Below are 26041 nucleotides of genomic sequence, written 5' to 3'. Positions count from 1 at the left end.
TCTTTCTCCTACATTAGGAGAGTGGGCTTGAGCTGCTACAGTCCGCAACGTAGCCTAATAAACATTGACAGTGAGGAAGCTATCACAGAAGGAGTTACACAATCACTTTCTGTGCTTCAAATAAAGACTAAGTATCCAGAGTTCAGAATATTACACTTTTAATTGAGGGAGGAAAACATAGGCAACACAGTCTCAAAAGTCATACATTATAGTAGCTTAACTATTGCATCAAACAAGAAAACTGGCAACTATTGCAGACTTTCAACAACCTTGTATTTAAAACTCGGTTAAAATTTTTCACAATCATCCTTAAAAGAAACAACAAAAACCCCACAACAATACTACACCACTGACAACAGAAAAAAGTTTCTCTACAATAAATTACCTGTTCCGTTTGCTTCCATTTCTGCTCCAAAGCATCAAACATGACTCTACAAAGCTCCTGTACATCATGTTGCTGCCATGCTGTTAGAAATTTAAATTAATCTTAATTAAAATGAGATGTTATTTGCCCTAATACTAATTGCCGCCTGAGAATACCTCCTAAAAAGCTACCAATTTGTTTAAAGTCTGTACCTATTATTTACTATATTATTCACTATTGGGCCGGTGTTCAATTCCACAAGCAGCTGCTTCTCAAGTTAAGTTAGAAAAATAAGCAGCCAGCTTGCTCAGAATGCTTGTGCATAAACAACAATTGCGCACATAAGCAAGAATATGTAAATAATACAGAAACGCTAATATGCGCTGTTATAAAATAAACTGGTTCTGACTTACTTCCCACTTTGCGCTGATTCTCTTAAACTCTATCTTTTTTTTTTCCTTGTAAGCATAAGGACACTGAAATCCAACTCCTTATCATCATGTGATTGCTCCATGGAAAAATCAGCAGGTTATGGGGCAAAATTACACCATACAAGTGTCAAAAAGACAAATATAGTGTTTGATATTACGGAACTATCCATATTATTTTCTATTTAAGTGGAACGTGTGCATTTGACATTTGTGATTCAAAACAGATTCAAGTTTCTCATAAAGGGCTACTTCTTTAGAAACAATTAACAACTGTAACGATAGCTTAATTACAAAAATAGAATGCTTTTTACTTTAATAGCCTAAAACTCACAGACGTCATTTCTTTAAAAATCAAATATACACCACAACGAAGTATCCATTTAGGCTATTTTGTTTCCATTGAAACAAAGTGGATTCTAATAATTATTTTTAATTATTCAGGCATTTTTCCCCCCATTGACAGCAGTTAAGGCTCCTAACAGGCAGCTGCTGAAGCAAATCACACAAGCTTAATAGCTGCATATTACCCTCACTACTATCCCATCCAAAACTCCGCGTAACATCTGTTGTTTCAATTGCTCTTTTTTTGCTGGTCTGCAGTAAAACAAACAGTCTTTGAAGCTGGTAGGGGATACTTGTCACAGGATCCTCTTCGGATTCTTCAAATTCCCATCTATTCACAAGATATTTGACAATTAAAAATGCTTTGAAAACATTACTCAAAAAGGCATTTATATCGTGTTTATTACATTTTTAAGAAGTCTGCCAGATTACAGAGGTTAACTGAAGCTCTGTTTCTTGGGAAAGTCAAATGGAATTGCTTTCCATTTCTGCAGTAAATGACAATACTATTCTTTAAACATAGAAACCTAACACAAACGAATGAAATAATTTTGAAGCCATTCATTGCACAAATACAGACATGAACTGCATCTAGTACCAAACTTCATTTCAAATTTGATGTTTTCAAGATGGGGCACATTCTTTAAAAAGCTTGTATGTGCTACAACCAATAACATAATCTAGTATTTTACTAAAAATCTGAAGCTTTTAAGCAAATATAATTTATTATAGTCTACCTAGCTTGACTTCCAGTATGCTTTTCGGTATCCGAACGTGGACATTTTGACAGGAGGAATTTGAAAGGGTCTCCTAGCAATATATACCAGGGCAAATTTAAGAACAAGTTTTGATTATATATACTTACTTATATAAAGCATTTCTAAATTCAGGAGTCATGAAAAGTGTTTGTAGAAGGCTGTTCAAGTAACAAGTCATCGCTTGATTTACTAGACCCACATAACCTAAAAATACAAGAAGAATGAGATGGAAATAACGCAAAAAGATGGGAAATCACTTTAAGAGTTAAAACATTTGACAAGAAAACAATTCTGTGATCATGTTTAAGAACTGCATCCAGTTGTTGTCATTTATTGTTATTTGCGCTATAAAAATTGAGGGCATATTTCAATTGCTCACTTCTGAGAGCAGTAGAGTAATAGTTTACACAACAGGAATAATTTCCCTTAATGACACAAAGCTATCTTGGTGATCATGAATTGTGTTTCACAATAATTACCAATATTTAATGTTGAATACTGCACCAATGGGGACATAGGTAACTGTAAATATTTTAATAGTTGATTTAGATATTTTTACAAAAGAATCCATGATTTGTTAAGAAACAATTGTGAACTAGCTTACTTATTGCCTGATGTCAACTAAAAATATCCTAGTTATAATGTAAATATAATTTGTATCTGCACTGGTTTGTACTATCATCTCAGAACTATAAATAAATAAATAAATAAAAATCTCTAAAACGTCCATGCACATGTATCTTCTAAAACCTTCTCCCATAATAACCAATTAAAACAGCTACTAAAAATTAAGTGTCATTTTTATTAGCTGAAAAGGGAATTATTTACTCTATATTTACCTTACTGTCATTTTAAGATTTTATCCAAAATATACAATATTAACAACAGTTGATAAATAAGCAGTATATACTGAAGCATAGTGTAATAAAGAAATTAAATATGTCTACTTATACTCTGAAGCTCTTAGTAAGTATTAAAAAAAACCCCCACCACTCAGTTCTCTACTACTAATAAAAAGGCAGCTACTCCACGCAAAACACAGGCATTTTCTGTGAGAAGACTGATTTAGAACATGTCTATTTTATTTATTACTCCATACAGATCATCTTTTCATCACTATATTAAATGAAAAAACAGTATGTGGCAGATAAACTTTCTTATCTCTCAGAAAATCTTGAATTAGTGTAATATGAATGTCCTCTTCATGTCCGCTCAACAAATTTAGTATCAGGAGTTTGTCTCATTACTGAGCTATAACTTCTTGTCTCCTCCTGCCCCCTGTGCAGCAAAGCCACCCAGCCAGCCTCCCGGGATCTGCCCTGGCACTTGTCTGCGAGGCAGAGCTGCGCTTCCCTTCCAGAGGGAGTCTCCGCTTGCTGGTGGGGAGCTAGGCAGCAGAGGATGAACCTCTTGGGGAATCATGCAGAGAAAACTGCAACCAGGGGCTACAGGAGGAAGACTTCAGTAAACAGGCCGAGTGCCAAGATTTGGCAACAGCCCCTCTATAACAGAGTATCAAGTACTCATTAAGCTGTGAGTGAACACACAGCTTGAGGTGAATACTTTCTGGTAATACAACCCTGAGTACTCAATTAGGGACACAGTAGCAGATTAATACTGAAAAGGAGGGCCCCGACAGACAGTTTGAATTGCACTGTCGCAAGTAAGAAAAGGATGGGATACAGCTCTCCTGTTCCCAAAGTGATACAAGAATAGTGTAGAAAACATGATGGAAAATGTAGCAGTGATGTGTTTTTTTCAAAATAAATAGCAATTTACTTCAAAAATCTTGACGTGCTGCTATTTGAAAATATGCTAAAATAATTACAAATTAGCATTGCCTTTACAAGAGAGAACACTATACCTGTCTCCGATTTGCTCAGGACTGAAGAATAAGAGTAGCTTTGACTGACATAGTCATTGGTACAGCCAACAGAGCCTTCTCTTGGAAGAGGGCCTATAAATCTCTCTTGTGCGCTGTCATCTGTTGTACCCGACTCCTCCTAAAAACACGAATACATTGATTTTATGCAAAAATTAGACAACAAATTTTTACTGAAGCACCTACAAGTTTTACTTCTTTCTTTGGTGGTGGCTAAGAAATCAATTTTGTTAGCGTATCACACAAATTTTACAAAATTGCAACTTGAGTAATTTTAATGCTGGCCTCCAAATTCTCAACCCCTTGAGAAATTGTTCTGTGCATTAGTGGAAGCAAATGCACTTTGGAATACTCTATGATCAAACAAAATACCATAATGCATACAATAAGCAAGCTTGCAATTTAGCATCTCCTATGTCTCAAGTTTTCTGCACTGAAACAGAGAAGGAGATTTTCTTTTTTTTTTTTTCCCAGATATAAAAATTACAATTCACTATTCTTTCAGAATCACCCTCAAATTCTGACCTTGTGCATAATAATTTAAACATGGTGCCTCTTTTCCCCTGTTCAGAAAATTAAGCCCACAACAAAGGCTAAGTAGGCCAGCATGACATGAGAGCCGAGTAATAATTCTTAACATATCACTAGTCTATCCAATACCTGATTTAAATAAACTGCAACTGTGTTTAACTTTCATTACATCACATATTTAAGAAATAGGAAATTTCAAGTATTTTGTTAGGGCAGACAGTTGCTTCTAGCAACACCGACAACTCTTCTTTTACATATATACAATTTTTTTTTTTTCTTAAAGGTTAATTTGGAAGTAGGTAACTGCTGTTGATACAGGACTGCTGTTTCTGAGAATTCTGTCAGAGTGCCCTAATATTGCTTTCAAACACCCAGAGGAAAAGGATTAGGTATATGATTAAACATGTATTGTTAAGACTTATCTCTAAATATGTCAAAGATTAATTAATTATATAACCTTAGAAAATTACTCACAGCAAACCATTACCTAAGTATTTGACAAGCATGAATAAAAGTGACAGCAAATCATTACTAATGGAATTGGTCCTACTCAGGAGAAACCTAGAAGTGTGAAATAGTAGTCTAGAAGTCTGTTGAGAACGTTCCTGAAGAAGCTTATTGAATGAAATATACAGCCCAATTTTATTTCATTTTCTGATCTCACAAAAGCAATACACAGAACATACGTCTCTGTCCCCCCAACACTATAGCTTATGTAGCTTAGCGAAGATTTAACTTACCGGCATTATATGAGGCTGCTCACCATCTTTGTCTGTCAAATGCAGAAAGTTCTTCTTCCCTGGCTCAAAACCAGCATCAAGAACAGTTTTGTCACTGTTCTGATCTATTGGAGTCTGCTAAAAAAAAAAAACAAAACAAAACACAAAACACTTTTTTTTTAAAAACAGATCTATACACAATTAACAGATTCCATCCAAGTACGTTGCTTAAAGTACCTTCTGATACACTAAGATGAAATGAAAACAAAGAATTATCCAGTATAAACAAAACATACTCATCATTAATACTGAAAGAACTTGGGAACAGTTTAAGAAACAGTGTAAATTAAGTATTACAGTACAGTTTCATACTTAGAAGTTGGTTAATCTATTCAGGAGTCAAGTCACTGGTCTACAAGTTTCTTGCAGAACATCAAACCATCTAGTGTCCTATATAGTTTGCATACACTTTTTTTTTTAAAGAAAAAAAAAACAAAACAAAACAATGAAGTTCAGCAAGCATAAACACGACCTGAAATAAACTAACATCTATTTCTCAACAAATCTTACGACATTTTCTAGGTGCATCTATAGAAATCGTATTAACTAAAACCAACACTGATCTACAATAAAGAACAGAAGTGATATTAATCATAATTTTTTTGTGTTATAAATTCAAATAGGTATAAGAAACATAGAAAGTCACTACACAGCATGCTTCTGTTGAGAAAAAAACATTTCTCAAACAAGACCACAGGAAACAGAGGAGATTAATTATCGTGGGTATTATTATAAAAAATATATACTGATAATGAAAACTAGCATTTAATCTTAATGATATTAGTTCCTTTTGTTTAATGATTAAATACATATATCAATTAAGAGCACATTTTGAGACTAAAATGTATATATAATACAAAATAAAACTCAGCCAAATCAAAACAGTGGTGTCAGTCTGCTCTGGTGCACCTACTACAAATTTTTACAGGAATTAAATGAGAACACATTTTTACAGGAATTAAATGAGCACTATGCAAGACAGACAGCATTTTTCTACAACATGAAGATATAAATGTTTGCTATCGAGAGGAAGCAAAAAAAGCACTTTTGCCATACCGTATCAGTTACATTATCTCCATTTCCCCATACTAGATCAAAAGTTCCATTCACGTAGCCCACTTTTGAAGCCACATCTTCAAACAGCCTTTTAAGTGGTGTGGAAGCTGGCAGGTTCAAGGTAACACGCTCATTTACTGTCTTGGAATTTGTGGTATCTTGTATTATACACAGCACCCTGGGCTCCTCAGCAGCACTTTCCACCTGAAATGACAGCAGGCAACAATTCACAAGTAAAGCTAAGAACATTTTGGAGTTTAACTGAAAAATCAAAACAAGGCTTCACCAGTAAAATGTGGTATATTTTTACAACCTAAGGATCCTAAAACTGGACTTTATTTTTGAAAGCAGGCATAAGAAAATTAAGAACCTTCCAGTTTTGGAAAACCTATGTAAAAACAAGCTCAATTTTTACAGAACAAGAAGGAATTTGCATGGGTGGATCACTGTGTAGAGAGATAAACTGCTGAAGTTCTGCACAGAATTTCAGCCAGTAAGCAGACAGAAGACTGCTTCAAATCAGGAACAGACTTTCAAATCACCACTTCAAGCTCATATTTTGCTTTGACATGATCATAAATCCTGCTGAGGTAGAAGTACACCTTTTGTGATTTTTAGGAATGCAACCCAGAAGATCTGCAAGCTTCCAAATAATCTCGGAAGCTGACCATTTCACAAAAAGTTTCATAATCAAGCCACCAACTTTCTTCTACTAAATCCACTGCTGCACGCATCACAGGAGAAATTCTTCTGCCTGAACAGAGTAAGAAAATTAATATTGCCAAATGGCTACTAGACAAAGTAAAGAGATTTTAAACAGCAACCTCACGATATCTGAAATCAGAAAAGTAACAATCTTTGGATGGCAATGTAATAGTGATAAAATTTTATGGACCCAGGTAAGCCAAGAAAATGGTATTTTCCCAACACTGAAAACCCAGGAAGTCAAAGATCTAAGCACAATCAATTAATTCTCTCAATTGTCCGAAGTTGTAGAACAATCAGGAATAACTAATATTTAAATACAGGGCACACAAGAAAGCATCAGGTCAGTAAACAGAAAAATTAGTCCCCAAGGACTCAGCCTTTTCAACTTGTAACACACAGAAAGCATTAGTAATGTGCGTCAGAGCACCCAAATCTCAGTCCATGGCTAAAGGGCACGTTGTCTAAAAAGGCAAAAAGATACATGCAGTGCTGTCACAATTTTCAGTGGATAAAAACATGAATAAATAGCAAGAACTGTGTTCATGCTAAAACTGTCAGCCATGTCATAAGCATCTTCTAGAAACCAAAGAACTACAAAGATGATCTAAACTTCAGCATCCCTTGTATTTCTATACAACCAGCCTCAACACAGGTGACCACCACCAAAGTGGTATAGTCCCTTATGGGAGCTCTTACATCACCAAACCTTTTTAAAAGGAGCAGAAACATTTTAGCTGATGTTGCATCCCTTCATTTTACAAAATTTCAAGATCAGCTGACAGTCTTCACGCAACTATAAAATAAAATGTTAGCTGACTGCAGTCTATTCCTATCATCATCAGAAAAAAGTTCTCGGAGAAGGGCAAAAAAACCTACGACGACGACGCGACGCCCCCCCCCCCCCCCCCCCATCTGTATTACATTAGTTTGCTTTAGACTGTGATTTTTATTAAGACTTTAAAATCCAATTTCTCCAAGCTTATCAAATGTAATATTCTGTGTGGAAATCTTCATTAACTGCATGCTCAAAAAGATGCAAGGCACCATTTCCAGCAAATCTGCAACGCCTCATCTTCATACATTTAATCTTTACTGGAGAATTTTAGGTTTATGAACTACTTTCCAAGAAGACAGACAAAACTATTCCTGAAACATTAACTGCACATGAAGAAGCAAACACAATTTAGAAGTCAAAGTAATTTTGACATATATCCTCACTTTCATCCACAGCACCTGCAGAGACATACAGGATACTTGAGGTGACTAAAATTAAATTTCACCAGTGATTACTTCTCCTGGGTTCTTTCCTTTAAATTTCCCAGCACAGCTTCATTTTTCTTTTTTTTTTTTTTTTTTTCCTAAACAACAAACACACAATTTGTCACTTTCATTGTATGGTTACAAAAGAGAAGATGAAGCTTGTGGCCCAGTTCAGTGGTCTACTTTCTTGATTTTTCAGAAGATGAGCAGCAGCTAAAACCCCACAAACTCATAAGATCAACCTACACTTAATAACCCAGAGTCCCCAGCAGTGGTAGAGGCTTGCTCTGGGTGGAAGCCCACCCTCCTCTCTAGAATACTGCAGAGAGGTTAAGAGGCATTTGCTACTATTCATACAGCTTCATCTAGGAAAATGTAAGTTAACCCAGATTTCATGATTCCCACTGACCCTACAACTTGACCTGCTACTGTATATCAGCATGTCAGGAATAGAACTTCTCCACTGGAGACTCAATTCCTTGTTGTCCTACTGCCTTTACATAACCAACACCTTAACTCCCCTCCTCCCTGCAGAAGATACCTATAAATTCAACTCCTTCTACTCACACTTTCTCCACTACCTTTGGTAGTGAATCAGTTGTTACTTACCTTGGAGTTGCTACTGAAAATAATTAGACACACAGTATCTGAGGGGTGGAAATAACATTAAGCAAACAAATTATAGAAGATTACAGAAGATTTGCTGGTTAGGTTGTTGGATGTTACATGTCAGACAAATCCTCTCTTCCTTGTTCACAGATGTAATTCTGACAGACCAAACTGGTTTAACTCAGGGTTAGTATAGCAAAGGGTATTAAGCCATCATTTGCGCTGTCACTGCCTCCAAGTTGTTCATAGTAAATAGATAAAGCAAAAAACCCTCAGTCCAACTCTATTCAGCGCAAGCATTCACATATACCATCTGAACTATCAGGCAACGATGCAAACATCTTGTTTGTGGCTACTTTACTATAAAAATAGTGTAAAAGGCAATATTGGCCAGTGACAGGCCTCCAAACTATTTTGACAGGCTGTTATCAAACTGAGCACACAAGGTAAACACAAAACTTAATTTCAATCATTACATAATCCGATACATTATGACAGCTACACAATTCCTTTTTTTAATGAAAAGCTACAGAGGGACAAAAACCCCCACACCAGTGTAAAAGCATATAAACACATACTCAATTTGAAGCTTCTACTGTTAAGACTGCGTTTAATACGTACATAATCTTTGTATTCAAGAACATGCACAAAAAATTCAATAGCTCATGCTCATGTTAAGAAATAAAAGCTACAGCATCATGCTGTTACTATGTATCTTGGTTATCATTTTATAAAGTTGAATTCATCTGTCTACCTGTGAAAATTTCTTCTTCATTTCAGCAAAGATACTTTGTCTGCAACTCCAAAACATATCCTATAGTATATAAAAACAAAATTAATAAGTCATGATCCTTTAAAATACTAAATTGACTTTTTTGCATAGTCAGTTTTACAGTATAAGTAAAACATTATTACTGAGTTCCAAACCACCATTCATAGAATAACTTTAAAAGGAATAGCCTCCAAATACTGTAACAAGAAGATGTCTTAACATGAAGTTCAGTGCACACTATTTTAACACTTCAATTATAGGAGCAGTATTACATAAAGTGTTAGTTAAGTTGTAATACACGACAGACTACATTTCATAAAGTAAAAAAAGAAGTAGATAAGAAAATTTAAACAATAATTCAAGATATAAATTCATACTAACAAATTCCTTCATTATATTATAAAAGTCCTCCAGACATAGGTAAACGTTTTACCTCAAATGGCTCAAGTGCAAGATTAGCATATAACCCTGTAATTCAGTTTATTATTGCATTTATAAATTATGATGCTATCCAGTTTCGTATGAAACTGTTCCTTCATGCCTGAATTTTTCCTGTAGGAAACTTTTTTTTTAATATGAACCCATTTTGAAGTATGCAGCTGAAGGTAATAAAGAGATGAAGTTACTGATTTTTCTTATTCCTAACACTCAAAGAAGGCCTGCCTTAGTATCTCTGTTGTACCATCAAATATGCAACAATAAACATTACCTGTACAAAACTGGTTTCGGACTATGGACAAACATCAAATTAACTAGTTTCTGAATCTGAAGCATTGCACTTTGTATTTTTCCAGAAAGGAAAAACAGGAAGTGATAATGAAGATGCTAAAAACATCACTGCTCTTTTCCAAATTCCTTCAACTGCGCCCTCAGTCAAGTTTATCAAAACACAAAAACTGACATAATCTTTACTGACGTGCCCTATTTGCCCCACCAAATGACCTACAAAAATAGCCCAAATTAGACTACTGCATTTAGCTTCTCAGCAGGATGACACATAAGGCAAGACTTCTTTCTTTGCATACACAGAACTGAAGTTCTAGTTTTGAAGTTTTAATGATCCAAGATTAGCAATTGTATCTAGCAACTGTTTTCTTTACACACCAGTTTGTAATTTCAGACTCAGAGGTTTTAACATTTAAAAAAAACAAACCACAAAACAAAAACAAAAAACAGAAAACAAACACCACCACAATTTAAATGTTTTGTTCCTTAGTAGTTTTACCTGCTCTCAATTGAAAGTTACATACATTTTGCTAAAGTGACTTAAAGGCTAATAGAGTCCCAGAATCATAATTTTGAAAGTGCTGATTTATAATATTATGACAGTCATGAAGTATACTGCCCTGTGCCAAAGATTTGTCTTCCAATTTTCCTCCTAATCAAGTGTCTCCAAAGAGCCCTTACTTTAGCCTGAATTCCTTCTCTCCAGAGAAAGGTAAGTTAAATCCAGTATACACAGGAGCATGTGTGTGTATTTCTAGTGTGTCATTTTACTTGGTGCACACAGTGGAGGGTAGAAGGGGAGGACAGGCTCCAGGCATCACTTGAACTGGACAGAAATATCTACAGGTTGCTTCTTTTATAAGAATGCTCTTATGCTGGGTTCTCAGTTCTTGATTTCTCAGTAAAGGACTGCTGGAAGATTTTCAAGAGTTATTTCACTCTAAAATTCTGAATGGTAAAAGTTGATTTTCAATATTCCACATAGCACATCAAACAAATCAAATTTACAAATTATACTATTTATATGATGTTCAGGAATTTGATAACTAAGAGCCTTCAGCTCCTGTGACAAGACATCACAAAATCACACAGATGTGTCAATCTTCCAAATGCAGCATTCCCTACTTCTCAATTAAAGCATTCACTCCACCACTCTATGAATACACTTTATAATAACCGCTAGTTCAATTCTACATTTTACAGAAAAGCTCCTTTCACCATGGAAATTTATGCTTTAAAGTACAATTAAGAGAACAAAGATTGTACTACACATAAAGTTGCCTAAATTTTACCCTGATAAAAATGACTCTGGAATTCACCAAAGAAATTATTTATTACACCTTACAAAATAGATGAGAATATTAACTACATAGTTCAAGGGTTTCAAGCTAACATACACATGATACTCACAGGTACATACAAAAATATCCTACCACCTTTACTTCAGAAGAGGTAAGAGCAGCTACTCAGGCAGCAAGCACATCTATTCCGTACTTGTGAGAAGTTTTCAAAGCTAGATGTTGCTACTTTGCCATACTGTGACATGGTATGCATACCACCAGTAGCTTAGCAAAATAAGTTGCAGACCCTCAACCGCGTAAGCATCTAAAGAGGCAAATGCAGACTATTACTTAAGGCTACAATTTAGGAAACCGTATTATGATTATTTTACCACAGAATTGCTGTCAAGCTAATATTTTGGTCAATATATATTTGAAATTGTAATTCCAAATGCTAACCTTTAAAAAATATTGAAACACTGACACTTTCATCCCAAGTCATTCCATCTTTCACACTCTTCCATTTCTAGAAAGGCGATGATGTTCCCAAACAGGCAGGCAGAAAATTTCTGACTATGTATTAGACCAGATTTGCAAAAGACTCTTTAGAATACAAACATGCAATCAACACACAGGTCTGACATGGGTGGACATCCTAGAGCACCATTCTACATAAGCATTTACTCCATGTACCTTTCTAAAAAATATTCCATCTTTTTTACATGAAAGATCTGCCTCTAAGTTGCAGAGCATAAAGCATATTGTAGCCCTGAAGTAATTCAAGCTGTAATTCTCGATATACTAACAAAGGAAGCATTGTTATTAGTGCCATCTGCAAGACTGAGACACTAGCTTTGACCATACAGGTTCTGTATTTGTTGAAAATAGAGGAACAAAAAAATTGCAGTGTTACTAGAGCTGTCAAAACAATATTCAAATGCAAAACTGTAGTGGTTTTAACACTGCATTTAGATGTGGCTTGCTATTTTTCAGCTTTGAACCACTAAGTTCATTAAAATTCTACAGCAGCATTTTACTAACCTTATAAGGACAAACCAATACAAATGGATTTTATTTTTCAAATAACAGAAGATTCTCCCAAAATTTTAACTCCTGCTTCAGTTCTTTTATAAAATTATTCTCAGAGATTGAAAGTGAAACCTAAAGCTCAGCTCAAACTTCAACATTTCCAAATTCCAATATTTCCAACAGGCAAAAATATTGACAGCATGAATCAGTAAGTAAAATCACAAGTTTCAGGTCAAGAGTTTAAATAGCAGATGGGTGAAGTTTGACTGCCAAGTAAAGTTAATGGCCTATTGAGACTTAAAATGATCACCAGTAGAGAAGTTTCTACATGTCCACACCCTATAAATAATTCTCACAAATCACTGCAATACAGAGGAAAGACAAAGAGATCAGTAGCAAGTGGCAATGGCAAACATCATGCTTACATTCACAAAATTACTTGGATGATTAAGCCTACGATAGCAATTCTCAAACTTCATGTAGCTTCAGCAACTTAAGACTGCCACATGAAATGCACACAAGTGACTACTGCCTATCACATTACTGCTAGTCAAACTTTGGGGTGTACATTCCAAGTCTGTGTTACTGATTGGGTGCGCATTTCCCGCAATTACAACTATAAAGTGAAATTTGGTAATTTCCATCACAAAAAAAAGTAGTCTGTACTTATACATTTTACTTATAAAGTAAAAGTACTTATCGCATAGAAACATTCAGACATTAATTACAGTTCAACTGAACAGACGTTTGTTTCAACTCTCCTTCTCAGCGATGACAAATTGCTATCATACTTTACAAAGAAGTATTTTACAGTACACTCGTGGCAAACTGAATACACTTTTTTTAAAAATTGATCCCAGGAGGTCTCAATAAACAGAATAATTTTGAGCTGTTAACTTCATATACCTTGTGTTGGAACATTTCCTGAGGCAAAATAATTCTGAACCACCTTTAGACACAATCATTTAATTTTGAATCTGACTGACTGACTTTGTGGTATCAGATTTGAATAACACACCTTATTCCCAACTTCAAATTCTTCACTATACCTGAAGAGACTTAAGGCAAAATCCAACAAATGTGCTTTGAAGCTAGTGAAACTAAACAGAGGCTTTCTGTCCCACTACTAGTGATGAAAAAAAATACTTCACACCAAGCCTAAAATACCTTCCACATTCAAGAATATATATCTCGACTCTGACCACTTTTGTAATTATTGAACCTTTGCCCCCTCCCTTTTTTTTTTTCCCCAGGATGGGATATCAAGGATTCACAAGACTTAGGGAAGCCCTTTCAGTCTATCCTCTTGACTAGGAACAAGAGTGGAAAATAGGAAGGAAAACTACCAAAAGGGTGTGTACTGGGCCAGGCTGGGGTACAGATAATTTTCTTCATAGAAGCCCCTAAGGTTTGTGTTTTAGATTTGTGACTGAAAAAATGCTGATAACCCAATAATGTTTTAGCTCTCGCTGAACAGTGATCGCATAGCATCAAGGCCTTCTCCGAGTCTTACTCTGCCCCCCCAGTGAATAGATTGAGGAGCGTGCAAGAGGCTGGGAGGGGACACGACCAGGCAGGTTACCCAAACTAACCAAAGAGATATTTCATGCCATATAATGCCATGCTCAGCAACAAAAGTGAAAAGAGCGGGTTTAGTTAGGGTCCATCTTTGCTTGGGAATTGGCTGGGTATTGGTCTACCCATAGGGCACAGTGAGTGATTGCCTTTGCATCCCTTGTTTTGTTTTGTTTTTTTTGTTTTTTTTTTTCTCTATTCTTCCACTTCTCCTTCACTTGTTAAACAATTTTATCTTGACCCCCAAGTTTTCTTGCTTTTACTCTTCATTTCCTCTTCCTCTGTCCCACTGGGGGTGAGAAGTCACGCCTGACAAATCTGGTGGCCTTCTACGATAAAGCAACCTGCTCAGTTGACATGGGGCGAGCAGTGAATGTTGTCTACCTGGACTTCTCCAAGGCTTTTGATATGGTTCCCCACGGCCTCCTCCTGGAGAAACTGATGCATTATGGCCTAGACAAGTGGTCTGTGCAGTGGGTGAGGAATTGGCTGACAGGCCGTACGCAAAGGGTGGTGGTAAATAGCTCTTTTTCAAACTGGCAACCCATCACAAGTGGGGACCCCAGGGATCGATATTGGGCCCAACATTATTCAGTATCTTCATAAGCGATCTGGATAATGCGATCAAGCGTAGCCTGATGAAGTTTGCAGATGACACCAAACTGAGCGGGGAAGTAGACATTCTGGAAGTGAGAGCCACCCTGCAGGAAGATCTGGATAGGCTGGAAGAGTGGGCTAACAAGAACCTTATGAAGTTTAACAAGGACAAGTGTAAGGTCTTGCACCTGGGAAAACATAATCCAGGAGTGCAGCTCAGACTGGGATCCACCTGGCTGGAGAGCAGCTCTGTGGAAAGGGACCTGGGGGTCCTGGTGGACAGGAAGCTCTATGAGTGAACAGTGTGCTGCTGCGGCCAAGAAGGCCAACAGGAGGCTGGGTTGCATCAAAAAGGGCATCACCAGCAGAGAGAAAGAAGTCATTATCCCACTCTACTCAGTGCTTGTCAGGCCACACCTGGAATACTGTGTACAGTTCTGGTCCCCATTATACAAAAAAGATGTGGTCAGGCTGGAGGGGGTCCAGAGAAGGGCCATCAAGATGATCAAGGGTCTGGGAAGCCTGCCATAGGAGGACAGGCTGAGAGAGCTGGGTTTGTTCAGCCTTGAGAAAAGGACGCTTAGAGGTGATCTCATCACCATGTACCAGTACTTAAAAGGGAGCTACAAAGAAGATGGGACTCCCTTTTTACTAGGAGTCACATGGGGTAATGGGTACAAGTTACTCCCAGGGAGATTCCGACTGGACATGAGAGCAAAATTTTTCACAATGAGAACAGTCCACCATTGGAATAATCTCCCCAGGGAACTGGCTGACTCCGCTACACGGGACACTTTTAAGACTCAGCTGGACAGGGTGCTGGGCCATCTCATCTAGACTGTGCTCCTGCCTAGAAAGGTTGGACCAGATGATCCTTGAGGTCCCTTCCAACCTGGTATTCTATAATTCCATGAAGTGAGCGAGCGGCTAGATGTTCCTTAGCTGTCTACCAGGGCTAACACACAACAGGGTGATTTTAAAAAATAATCTTCAAAGTGATATCATTATTGTTTTAATTTGGCATAACTGAAATGCTGCTTTATTTTTTGTTTGTGTTTTTATCCTCATTGCTTATCAATTTTTAATACACATTCACCTCTGCTGGATCACAAAGATTTCAAACAGCTTTCCCATCCCCACAATTACAGTTATAGAGACTTCAAAGACAGTGCAAGGAAAGGAGAGTCAATAAAAATTGACAAAATATTTTTGAAAATTGTCAGTAAAAATCTTGGGACTTAAAAAAAATCCCACATACAGGCTAGCCCAGTTATGTCCCCCATTACAAAGCCTGAACTCCAATTTCAACCTTGTGAATCCTCATCTAATTCAGTTCACACAAACTGCTTCACTTAACCACATTTGCAGCATTAGGTCCTTGGTTATACTGTTTCTCTCTACTTCAATCTATGGCATTTAGCTATGCTTTCCTCTCATAGTATTTGATATACTTTAAAAGAATGAAATTGATGCCTGAATGAGACACCTCATTAAGACCACTGCAATTAAAAATTAATTACAATACCCTTATACAATAATATGAACACACCCATCTATTTTGGAAACTCAACATGTAAGACTGATGAATTTACAGTGCACTAATAACACTTCACACATACACGGCAGCCTAAAAACTTTGAACACAGCAATGCTTCAGTTATACGAGCAGTTAAAGCTTGAATAGCTGCAACTGCCGCCAGAACCAGCAGTCTTGCTCCCACCTGCTTATTTCCACCCCCACACTGTCCCCTTCCTTGTGCTGGTACAAATGGTCATGCAGCTACATGTTGAGCAGGCTCAGATAGCTAATCCTTCTTAAAATTAATCATTTCTGGTTCTTTTTTCAGTGGGTTAGCTTTAACCTGAGTCAGACCTCTAGCTTCTCAACAGAATCCTCAACTCTCCTAGAAAAGGACCAAGTGATATAATGGTACCAGCAGAGTAGTAGTAGTATTTTAAATGCATGTATTATATGTAGTTGTACTTAAGTTTCTAAATATCAACACCACCTAGATGTACTGCAACTTTCTTTGGTATCCTGAAAAATTAAAACAGCCTCCATCCTGAGATATGAGTCTCTGTAAATGTCAGTGCTGCTCAGAGAACAAGAGGAGTAACTCCCCCTTCTATCCTGAATGGCCTAGAAGAGCAAAAAGTATTATTACTGCAGTAATCCGATTGCTTTTGCCTTCTCCCCATGCTCACCCTGTTTTCCAGCCTGCTGTAGATAGAGGATAAGTGCTGGACATCATGGAAGAAAGCTGGGGCCATACTGAGACTAATGGCCCTGGCTAAGTGAACCCTAAGAATGCTTTCCTATGGTGGATGTCCCAATGCAGAAAGGAGGAGAACAGGTACAAAATAAAATTCTGTAGCAGGGTTTCTGTGATCTTGTTCCTTTTGGAAAAAGGGGTACGTTTTACTGTCTTCTCTGCCTCATGTAGATCATGGATTCATTTGTTGTTTTCAAAACCCACCTCCTCAGAAATGCTTCTCAAGTAACAAAATTTTAATTAAAAAAAAAATAACAAAAGTGTTTGCCACCTCACTGAAACAAGAGTTGCATGCCAGCTGTTAACTGTCACTCTTGTAAAATGCATATGGACAAATTATTTTTATAATACATACACTCTTCAAAGTCTAATACTTCCAACTTTCTAAACCTGCCCAAAAATAACACTATGCCTCAGAAATAGAGTATGTTATGAGGCTACCGTTTACCTTTGAGAGTTTGTTCCTACTGTTGTGGATTACTGGGTCATTTGTATAAAGCATTTACAGAAGAACAGAAAAAGTTGGTATGGGGCCAGAGATAAGTACATGTACCCAGGGTGTTCAAAAGACTATAGAAAAGGATATGGCAGAGGGGCATGTCTGGGGACAGCTGAACTAGAGATCAAAACATTTACTTTTCAGTTTTATAGAGGCTATTTTCCATCTAAGTTCTACATCTTAAAAGACTTTAAATATGTCTTACTTAAGAATGTATTGAAGAACCAGTCTTCTTATGCTTATCTCCTAATGGTCTTTTAAATATGGTAAATTAAGGTGATTCAAGGTTAATTACTTCCCTTGAAAAAAAAAATCAAACATAGCAACTGTCAATAACGAAGCAGTACAAATTTCCTGGTCATGCTTACAGATCACACAAGATCTCTAACAAAGTTTCCTGTTATTAAATTAAGGAAATTAAAGGGTAACAAAGAATACATTCACAGTAGTAAGAGATTGAGTTTTAAAATCTAAATAGTTGTCTCTTAACTACTGGACACTTTGAGTATTTCACTCTTATTCTTAAAGGTTATAATTTCAACTGATCATATTTTCTTTCATCCTATAACCCTGAATTGTTTAATTTCCAAGAGGTTTTGCAACCAGACTAAAATAATTGTGAGAATTAAATGTAAATGAAGTTCGATATATTTGCAAACTATCTGCCAGCTTCTATACATTCATTACAGTACAAACTTTACATTCAGATCTGAAACAGCCTCATCTTTATATGGCTTCCTTTTGTTTGCATCTTGTCTCCACCTTCTAGATCATCATGCTCCTTGTTTTTCCTTAAAAAAAAAAAATCTGAAAAAAGGAGATGCAAGAACATTACGAGATACTTTTTACACTTTCATATATTAATATTTATATATTAACCCATAATCACATCATTTGTGATGGAGAGTCACAGAAGCAGTGGATGTGCTTTCACACTTGCCCTTCAAGTACAGAACTACCATGAACTTTATTGAAACATTTTCCTATGCTGCTAATATTCTAAAGAACTTTCTGCTGGATTGTTCCAAATGCAATGTTAGCATAAAAACAAATTAAGAGTCTGAGCAAAAATAATAGTAAGAGTTTTCTCTTTTTGGGCAATTTTGAAATGTTGATTTACTTCACTACAACATCATCAACAGACACATATGCTAAAAATTAATTTTTTGTACAGTTTAGATTAAAAGATGTGAATAGAGGGGTAATTTTTAACTCTTTAATAACTCTGATTTTAAACTGTCCACCTGCTGCTGGGGAAGGATAAAGAGAAGCTGAATAGCGAGGTGGATCAGCAGGGATTCTTTGCGTAGTTCTCTAGCAGTATTGCACAGAATGAAAGATAACAGTGAAGAACCCATGAAGCCTGGGCATAAACTCTACCTACTACCACTACCGCGAAGGGCTCCAGGGAGAACATGGAACTCTGAAGCACAATGTCTCCATACAAAGTATGGATATGAAAATGTATACATGAGGAAGGACTTAAATGATTTTTCCATATATTAACTGATGAAAATATTTTATTTACAAAAAAGGTACTACTTTAAGTTGTTACATCTATTTTTTTCTTTTCCTTCAGTCATTGTTACTGATCTCAACACAACACCTATATAAATCAGTAAACATACCTACCTTCCATTCCTTTAGCCCCTGCAGTATTCTGCCAGACTTCTTCCAAAAAATGTTATTTACGTCTGTTTTCAGACATTATTTACATTGAAACCTTTCATAGTATGTCAAGTATATTTCTCACACAGCTTCAAAATTAGAGCATTCACCAATCCTATGGAATTAATGCATAACGTACATTACTTAAAAGGCTTTCATCACATCTGATTATTGATAAGATATACCTGGACTGCAGCACGATAACCACTTCTAAGCTATCCACAGAACTGCCAATCTAAAAATAATCTGTTGTCATTTTTCAGAAGCACCTAAGTATCCTTGTGGTCACAATCTCAAAGATTACATTGAATCAAGTGATTTTTATCAATTTTACCCCTTAATTTTTTAGAACATGGCCAACATGTCCTTTTCAGAAGTTATTTCATCTGCCAATGCTGTGCAAGACTATTTGTTCAGTGCAAGCTGATTACATGCCAAACACTGCAAAAAACAAAGAAAATACTACACACGTCACAGTGGCTGAAACTGTGATCAAGTTGGTTATCATTTTATCAAAAGTTTACAAAAAAATGTAAGGACTTACTAGTGTTTTCAATTATCAGTTCTTCAGCTACTAGTGGCATTGTTTTGAGAATGTTTTGTTCAAGACAAAAAAAAAAAAAAAAACAAACAAAACCAAAACACTAAATAGGCAGCTCACCTGAATGTATACCATGTTAATTCTCAAAGGCATGAAGTGTAAAATATCAGCTTTAATTGTTCACAAAAGGAATCAAAAATTTTTTCAAATTGAATAAAAATGCTGAATATGTATATGTAACTCAATCACTCAATTTTCTAGAGACATAACCTTCACACTTGGTTTCTTACATAAAACTCAATATATTTTCAAATACAACAGAAAGAGTGGAGCTATGACTGGATATATGAGCATCTGTACATATTTTAGTACATTACTGTATCAATTGTAATGTACTGGGAAAAAGGTTTAAAATAATACCCACCCACCCCACTCCCCCAGCTCCAAGTTTAATTTTGACAGGACTGAAACATGCAACTCAAAGGTAACACAAAGTCACGGTACTGGTCTATCTCAGTAAGTCTCCACACATTTTAATCTTGTATTAATATCAATACATTCTATCAGCAAAAGGAAGTTGGACAAAATTATTTTCATCAGTATTTGTGTGGTAGGATGATTCGTATTTTAAAACTATGACACAAAGCCACATTAACCTAAATCCACAGGTACTTAGGTTTTAAAAACAACAGAAAATAGAATTAGTGGACTTTATCTATTTAAAAATGACAACAAACAAAGCACTAGAAACTTCTTTGTTGTATACTGAAATTCTGAGCCCAAGAAAGACAGTACAGAATGTAAAACTGACAGATCTTTAAAGTATTCTCTGCCTCCAGGAATTACTTCATAGTTGAGGAAAACGTTCATTACTAGTTTGAGAAACAGTGTTTAGCACCACAAAAAAATTACGCGTTATACTTCTTCTACTGCACTCGTTTGATTTAGAAACTTTAATCACCAATGACCCACAAAACACTAGAGAAAACTGCATTTCTTGTTTGTGGTGATGTTCAAAATGTATCACTGCAGAAAAAAAAAACTGATATGTTATTTAGCTGTCAGATTATTCTACTGAGTAATAACTTTAGCTAGCAGTAGTTAAAGTCTGAGGTTCCAGCACCAAGTACTACCTAAGAGGCAGTTGATACCTGTTAGGCAAAAACTTTTCATCAGATGATCTCGAGGTGCTATTAGATAATTATCCTGATCATCTTTCTTATACTACAGATTAAATACCCAGATGCATACAGCAAGGGGAACTAAACTGTGACTGAGAAGCCCAGTGGCTGAACTGAGCAGGGAAAGATCTTGCATTCTACTCTCGTGCCTTATTCACCAAACTAAATTACTACCCAAGTATCATTCAGAAAGCGTCTGTTTGCAAGGAATAAATGACTTCGTGGAATTTTGTGTGGATTTTTTGTTTGTTTCCTAAATTTGATTTCCAGAGTATCTGCTCGGTCAATGAAGTAGTCAGTTTCTATTTGTCACAATTACACCCTTATGTTTTACAAGGAAGCACACAAGAAGGAAAGCAGAAAAAATTGATAGATTACACAAGCTGTAACCACTTATAGAATATCTTAATACGCAGGAATGAAAGAACAAGGATGTCATCAGCATTAAAAAGAACAGAATCCCTTTACTAAAGAGTTGCAAAATATCTTAATCAGATTCCTGCTCTTCTAATGAGGAAGTTAGAGTGATACCCATCAAGAAACGTATTTTATTTGTTCAATGCAGAAGATTAAAATGGACTCATTAGTGTAGGGGAGAACAGACTCACATTAGTTAGCTGAGAGAGAACTCACACTACCTTCTTTGATTTAATGGCAGTAAGTACAAAGGAGATATATATATTTATTCTGACAGGTGTACTTTGGATAGTTCATGCTGGAACACGTTGAGAAAGTATCTGCACAGCATTTATTTAATTAGTGGCACAAACACTTCAAGAACCTCATAGCAGAACATACTTTTTATATTCTGACTTTTTATATTCTGACTGATTCTTTTTATATTCTGACCAATTCTGGGCAATATTCACCGAGTTCTGATACATCTTGATTTTCAAGAAAAGTCTTAGTAAAGTTCACTTACATTACCAGTAAACAAACACATGGATCTAACTTTCTCATTAACTGTGTTGATTAGAATATTTTCTTATTTTCTATTTGAGGCAGATTTGCCCAAAGTTTCAGGTCTACTTTTCCTCTCAGAAACACTGAAAGCCATAGAAGTGTTTTCCCTTCTAATAGCACCATTTTCTTATTTCCATTATTATCTTACTCATACTATTCTCCCTCCCTCCCCAGGGTTACTGTTTTACTAGACTAATGGGGGAAAAATCAACACCTAATAGCAAAGCAATGTTACTCAATGCCTTCTGTTTTATTGGATATAAAAGAAGACTAAATTGAATGACTTATCTTTCAGATGAAGAGAGAAAGAATTGAGGATTGGAAGGAAAAGGAACATGGACCAGTTCACACTGAACCCCAGATCTAGTGAACAGGGATTCTCATTGCCCCCACCATAAGGAGCTACTCGTCACACAATTACAGGAACAGCTGTGAAACTGTTAGGCAGTGGTAGGGACACAAGAATGAATTTACTAGATGACTGTATAACTTGGGCAAAAATCTTAATATAAAACAAAATCCCAACACTGGGTTACTAGAAACTGCTTTAATACATCCATTCCAAATGAAAAAGAACTTTATGCCAAAGTTACAAGCAAGAGAAAATAACAAGGCTCCAATTACCTGTACTTTAGAGATGCAGTGGAACCTATGCAACATCCAAAAGAAAAATTTTCATAAGAGACTAATAAAAGACATTCTAAGTGCAGCACTGGAACTACTAGTATTTTGTATCCATGAAAACATGCCATTACTCTTTACAAAAGCTAATGAAAAAATCCATGCAATATACTTTAAAAACAGCAATCTGAGCTCCTGTTAGCATATACAGATATATATACACACACACATACAAACACAAACTGAAAACTTATAAACAACCTAATACCTATCTTTCCAGTCTTAAAACAGAGGCTGTTAATGTCATAGGTACCTCCTACTGCCATATCTACCATGGCATCACATAAGCTTATAGACAAGAACCAAAATCCTTTTCCCATCCACTCCTTTAGATGATTAGTCATTCCCCAGATCAGCCTAAGCCAGCAAACAACATTACATTTCTTCTTGCTCTTTTATGCTGGAAGGCAAAGGAAAAATATGGTTGCATACTCATCTTTAGCAGACACTGGTTCACATCCCAGTTTAATCTTTGAAACAGCACAAGACAGTAAACTACACAAGCAATACCACCCAGCCTGTTGGGAAGGGACAAAAAAAACATGAACTGTAATCCTTTATCCACCCCTAAAGGGCAGAACTGAAACTCCAAACGATCTGCTTTGCCTCCAGCTGTTGATAATGGCATAATAGGAATATTTAGGAGAAGGCTGTTGAGAAGTCAGAAACCTGGAGAATTTTGTTTACCCAGAACTCACAGTGTTCTCTGCAATGAGATTGTTAATGAATCTCATAAGGACTTAATGTGAATGCTGTAGCATAAGATTTGTTAAACTTCCTATCATGGAAATAAAAATAGGGAGATACTTAAAAACACTGGAAAAGCTGAAGATAAACTTCTATTACGGCACATATATATATATATATATATATATAAAACCAGATAGGCTTAACACAAATAGTTAATCTGTTTTCCTCCCCAATTTGATTTTTCTTATACTCTGTTCAGTTTCTTTTACTTACAAAATGCATGGAGGCACAATAAAGAGCTTGAGAAAGCTTGCTGAGAAAAAGCAACTCACACTAGGGTTATCAATGTACAAAGTTTATAGATTTCACACTGTGTGTTTAAGATATCCATATCTATAATAACATGCATTCATCTTCCTTTACCCATACTTCCCCTCCCCACAGATAAAAGTGCATTCAAAATCCTAGTCCAATGAGTCAGTTAAAAATACACATCTGAATCATATGTATATTCCGAATACAACTTTAAAGCCAACAAGGATACTATTAATACATATAACTAAAGAAACAGCCTCAGCAAGCTGCTTTTATTAATCACCTTGTCTGTTACCTACAACTAACACCACAAGGTTTCTACTGCCAGTCTCCTTTATCTCTATGTTTGTTTGTTTTTAAAATGAAATATTTATGTATACTAGCTACTACCTTCTATCCCTGGTCTTATGTTTTTGGCGATTTTTTTTTTTTTTAAAGCAAATATTTATGCATACTAGCTACTACACTCCATCCCTTGTTCAAAGTTTCTGGAGATTTCTCTTTCCTGTGAAAAGACTTCACATAGTCCTTTACACCTCAGGTTTTTAAGAAAGCAAACAAGAGCTAAAGTTTACCTCTGTCCTACATACATCCTGTACTAACCTGTACAATTACACACACAAACATTTGTTTCTAAAATTCAGTATTGGTATTTGTTTCACAGTTCTGCTCAAGGATACCACTTAAGGATCATCACCTCTTTTTGCTAAACTCTACAAAATTTAAGTCCTTGCCTCACAAAGCTTCCTGTAAGAATACACGATGGAACAGGCAGATGTAACAAACCACCGACATTTGTTGAAAAACAACAGGAAAGGTTTGAGTAATTTATCAGAACAGTGAAACTGTAACAAAAGTTGGCTGAATGTGTAAGCGTACCTGCTCATGAAGCAAAGTTTCTGCTACTACTACTCTACAAATAGCTGTTTCCAACATTTCACACCATCACTCGAAGACTCCTTTCCCTGAACAGTATCGCTCTTACTTGACACGTGTCATTTGCCTATCGCTGCAGGACAGAGGCTTAGCCTTCCTCTTTCACGCAGGCTCTTATCTTTAGCCTTTGGCCAAAAACAAGCCTTCTCCCTTCCTCCTGCAGCAGAGAGGAGATGAGGGGCCCACAATAAAGGAAACTCAATCCACTGCTGAGCCGGGCCACGTTTTCTCCGGCACCCACCGCAGGCACTACCGCCCGTTTTCTGCAGCGCTTCGTACCGGCGCCGGGGAGGCACGGAGCCGCCCCACAAACCCGGCAGTGGCCCCGCCGGCTGCCGCTTCACCCGTCGGCCCCTTTCCCCCAACCGACGCCGCCCTCGGGCACCCAGAGACCCGCCTCGCCGCCGGGGCCTGCTCTCTCCTCTGCCCCCTCAGCTCAGGGCCCTCGCCCGGAGCCTCCGCTGCCCCCCCCGCCCGGCGGCGGGCTGCCCTCCCGGAGGGCTCCGCACCAGACCTCTGACACGGGCAGCGGCCCGAGCCGCTGCCGAGCGCAGGCGCCGCCGGCCCGGCCGCCACGCAGGCCGGCCTCCCCGCATGCCGCGACACAGACAGGTGCAGCTCTCCGGCCGCCGCCGGGGCCTTGCGCAGCCCAGGCTCGGCCCCAGCCTCCTCCTCCTCCCCACACCAGCCCACACGGAAAAGCCTCCCCTTCCCCCGCGCGGCACCATGAATCCCCCGGCCCGGCCCCCCACGGGCCAAGGGCTGCCCGGCCCCCTCACAAAGACGGGCCCTCCCTCCCACCAGGCCTCGCACCGAGACACCGCAGCCGAGCCAGGCCGGGCCTCCTCCGCCCCCCTCCTCGGTCGGTCGGCCGGCCCCGGCACCCCGGGCCTCCCGCACGCCGCAGGGACCACCGCCGCCTCCCCCTGCGGCGCCCGGCCCGAGGCTCTCCCGCCGCGACCCCGCTCCGCCTCACCTCTTTGGGGACGAGCTGGTTCTCCTCGCTGGGCACCATGGCCGGTGGCGCGGCGCTGGGCCCGCAGCAGGCTGAGCTGAGCGTCGTCGTCAGCAGCGGGAGGCGGGGGGACGCCAGCGGCTCATCCTCCTCCTCCGCCGCCGCCGCCGCCCCAGCCGGCGAGGCCAGCGCCAGCGCCACAGCCCCCGCCCCTCCGCCGCCGCCGCTCAATGGGGAAAATGGCCGCCGGCGCCGCTCTCGCGAGAGCCGCGCCTGCCCGGGCGGGCCTGCCGCCGCGCTCGCCTTCGCCCCGGCAGGGCTGCGGGCTGTGCTGCCGGCGGCGCGCCGCGGCCGCGCCTGAGGCGTGCGGTTGTCGACTAAGTACGAGGAGCGGTGTGGGAGACGCGGCGCATAAGCCCCGCAGGCGGCCGGGGCAGAGCCGCGCGCCCCGTCCTCCCGACAGGCGCTCGGCAGCCGTAAATGGCGCTTGGCTGTCGCTACCCGCCCTCCTCACGTTACCCTGCTCCTGAGAGCAGCGGCGGGAAACGCCGTCCGCGGGGAGGCCGGGTCGGGCCTCAGGGCGGGCTGGGCGCGGGGGAGGCCCCCGCTGCCGCCCTTTGTGTCCTCCCCCGTCCGCGGC

At 38.4% G+C, this 26041-nt stretch overlaps 1 protein-coding gene across 5 annotated transcripts in view; it reads right to left on the bottom strand.

Moving 5' to 3' along the window:
* Positions 1-25644, bottom strand: part of USP47 (ubiquitin specific peptidase 47) — a 61105-nt gene extending 35461 nt beyond the window's left edge. The window contains exons 1-8 of one of the 5 annotated variants that reach the window (XM_082318556.1): positions 25423-25644; positions 9475-9534; positions 6144-6347; positions 5049-5165; positions 3760-3898; positions 2003-2099; positions 1323-1468; positions 386-465 (exon numbers count right to left, since the gene is read on the bottom strand). In XM_082318556.1, the coding sequence (XP_082174682.1) occupies positions 386-465; positions 1323-1468; positions 2003-2099; positions 3760-3898; positions 5049-5165; positions 6144-6347; positions 9475-9534; positions 25423-25461 (882 nt within the window). In that variant the 5' untranslated portion in view covers positions 25462-25644. The remainder of the gene's footprint in view (positions 1-385; positions 466-1322; positions 1469-2002; positions 2100-3759; positions 3899-5048; positions 5166-6143; positions 6348-9474; positions 9535-25422) is intronic. The other 4 variants (XM_082318554.1, XM_082318553.1, XM_082318557.1 and 1 more) reach the window with 4 other exon arrangements.
* Between the last annotated feature and the right edge of the window lie 397 nt (positions 25645-26041).

This window comes from Platalea leucorodia (genome assembly GCF_965183815.1).
Source record: "Platalea leucorodia genome assembly, chromosome: 7".
NCBI classification, from domain to species: domain Eukaryota; kingdom Metazoa; phylum Chordata; class Aves; order Pelecaniformes; family Threskiornithidae; genus Platalea; species Platalea leucorodia.
Note: the sequence above shows the minus strand (reverse complement) of the source record. Positions and strands in the feature narration are given on the sequence as shown.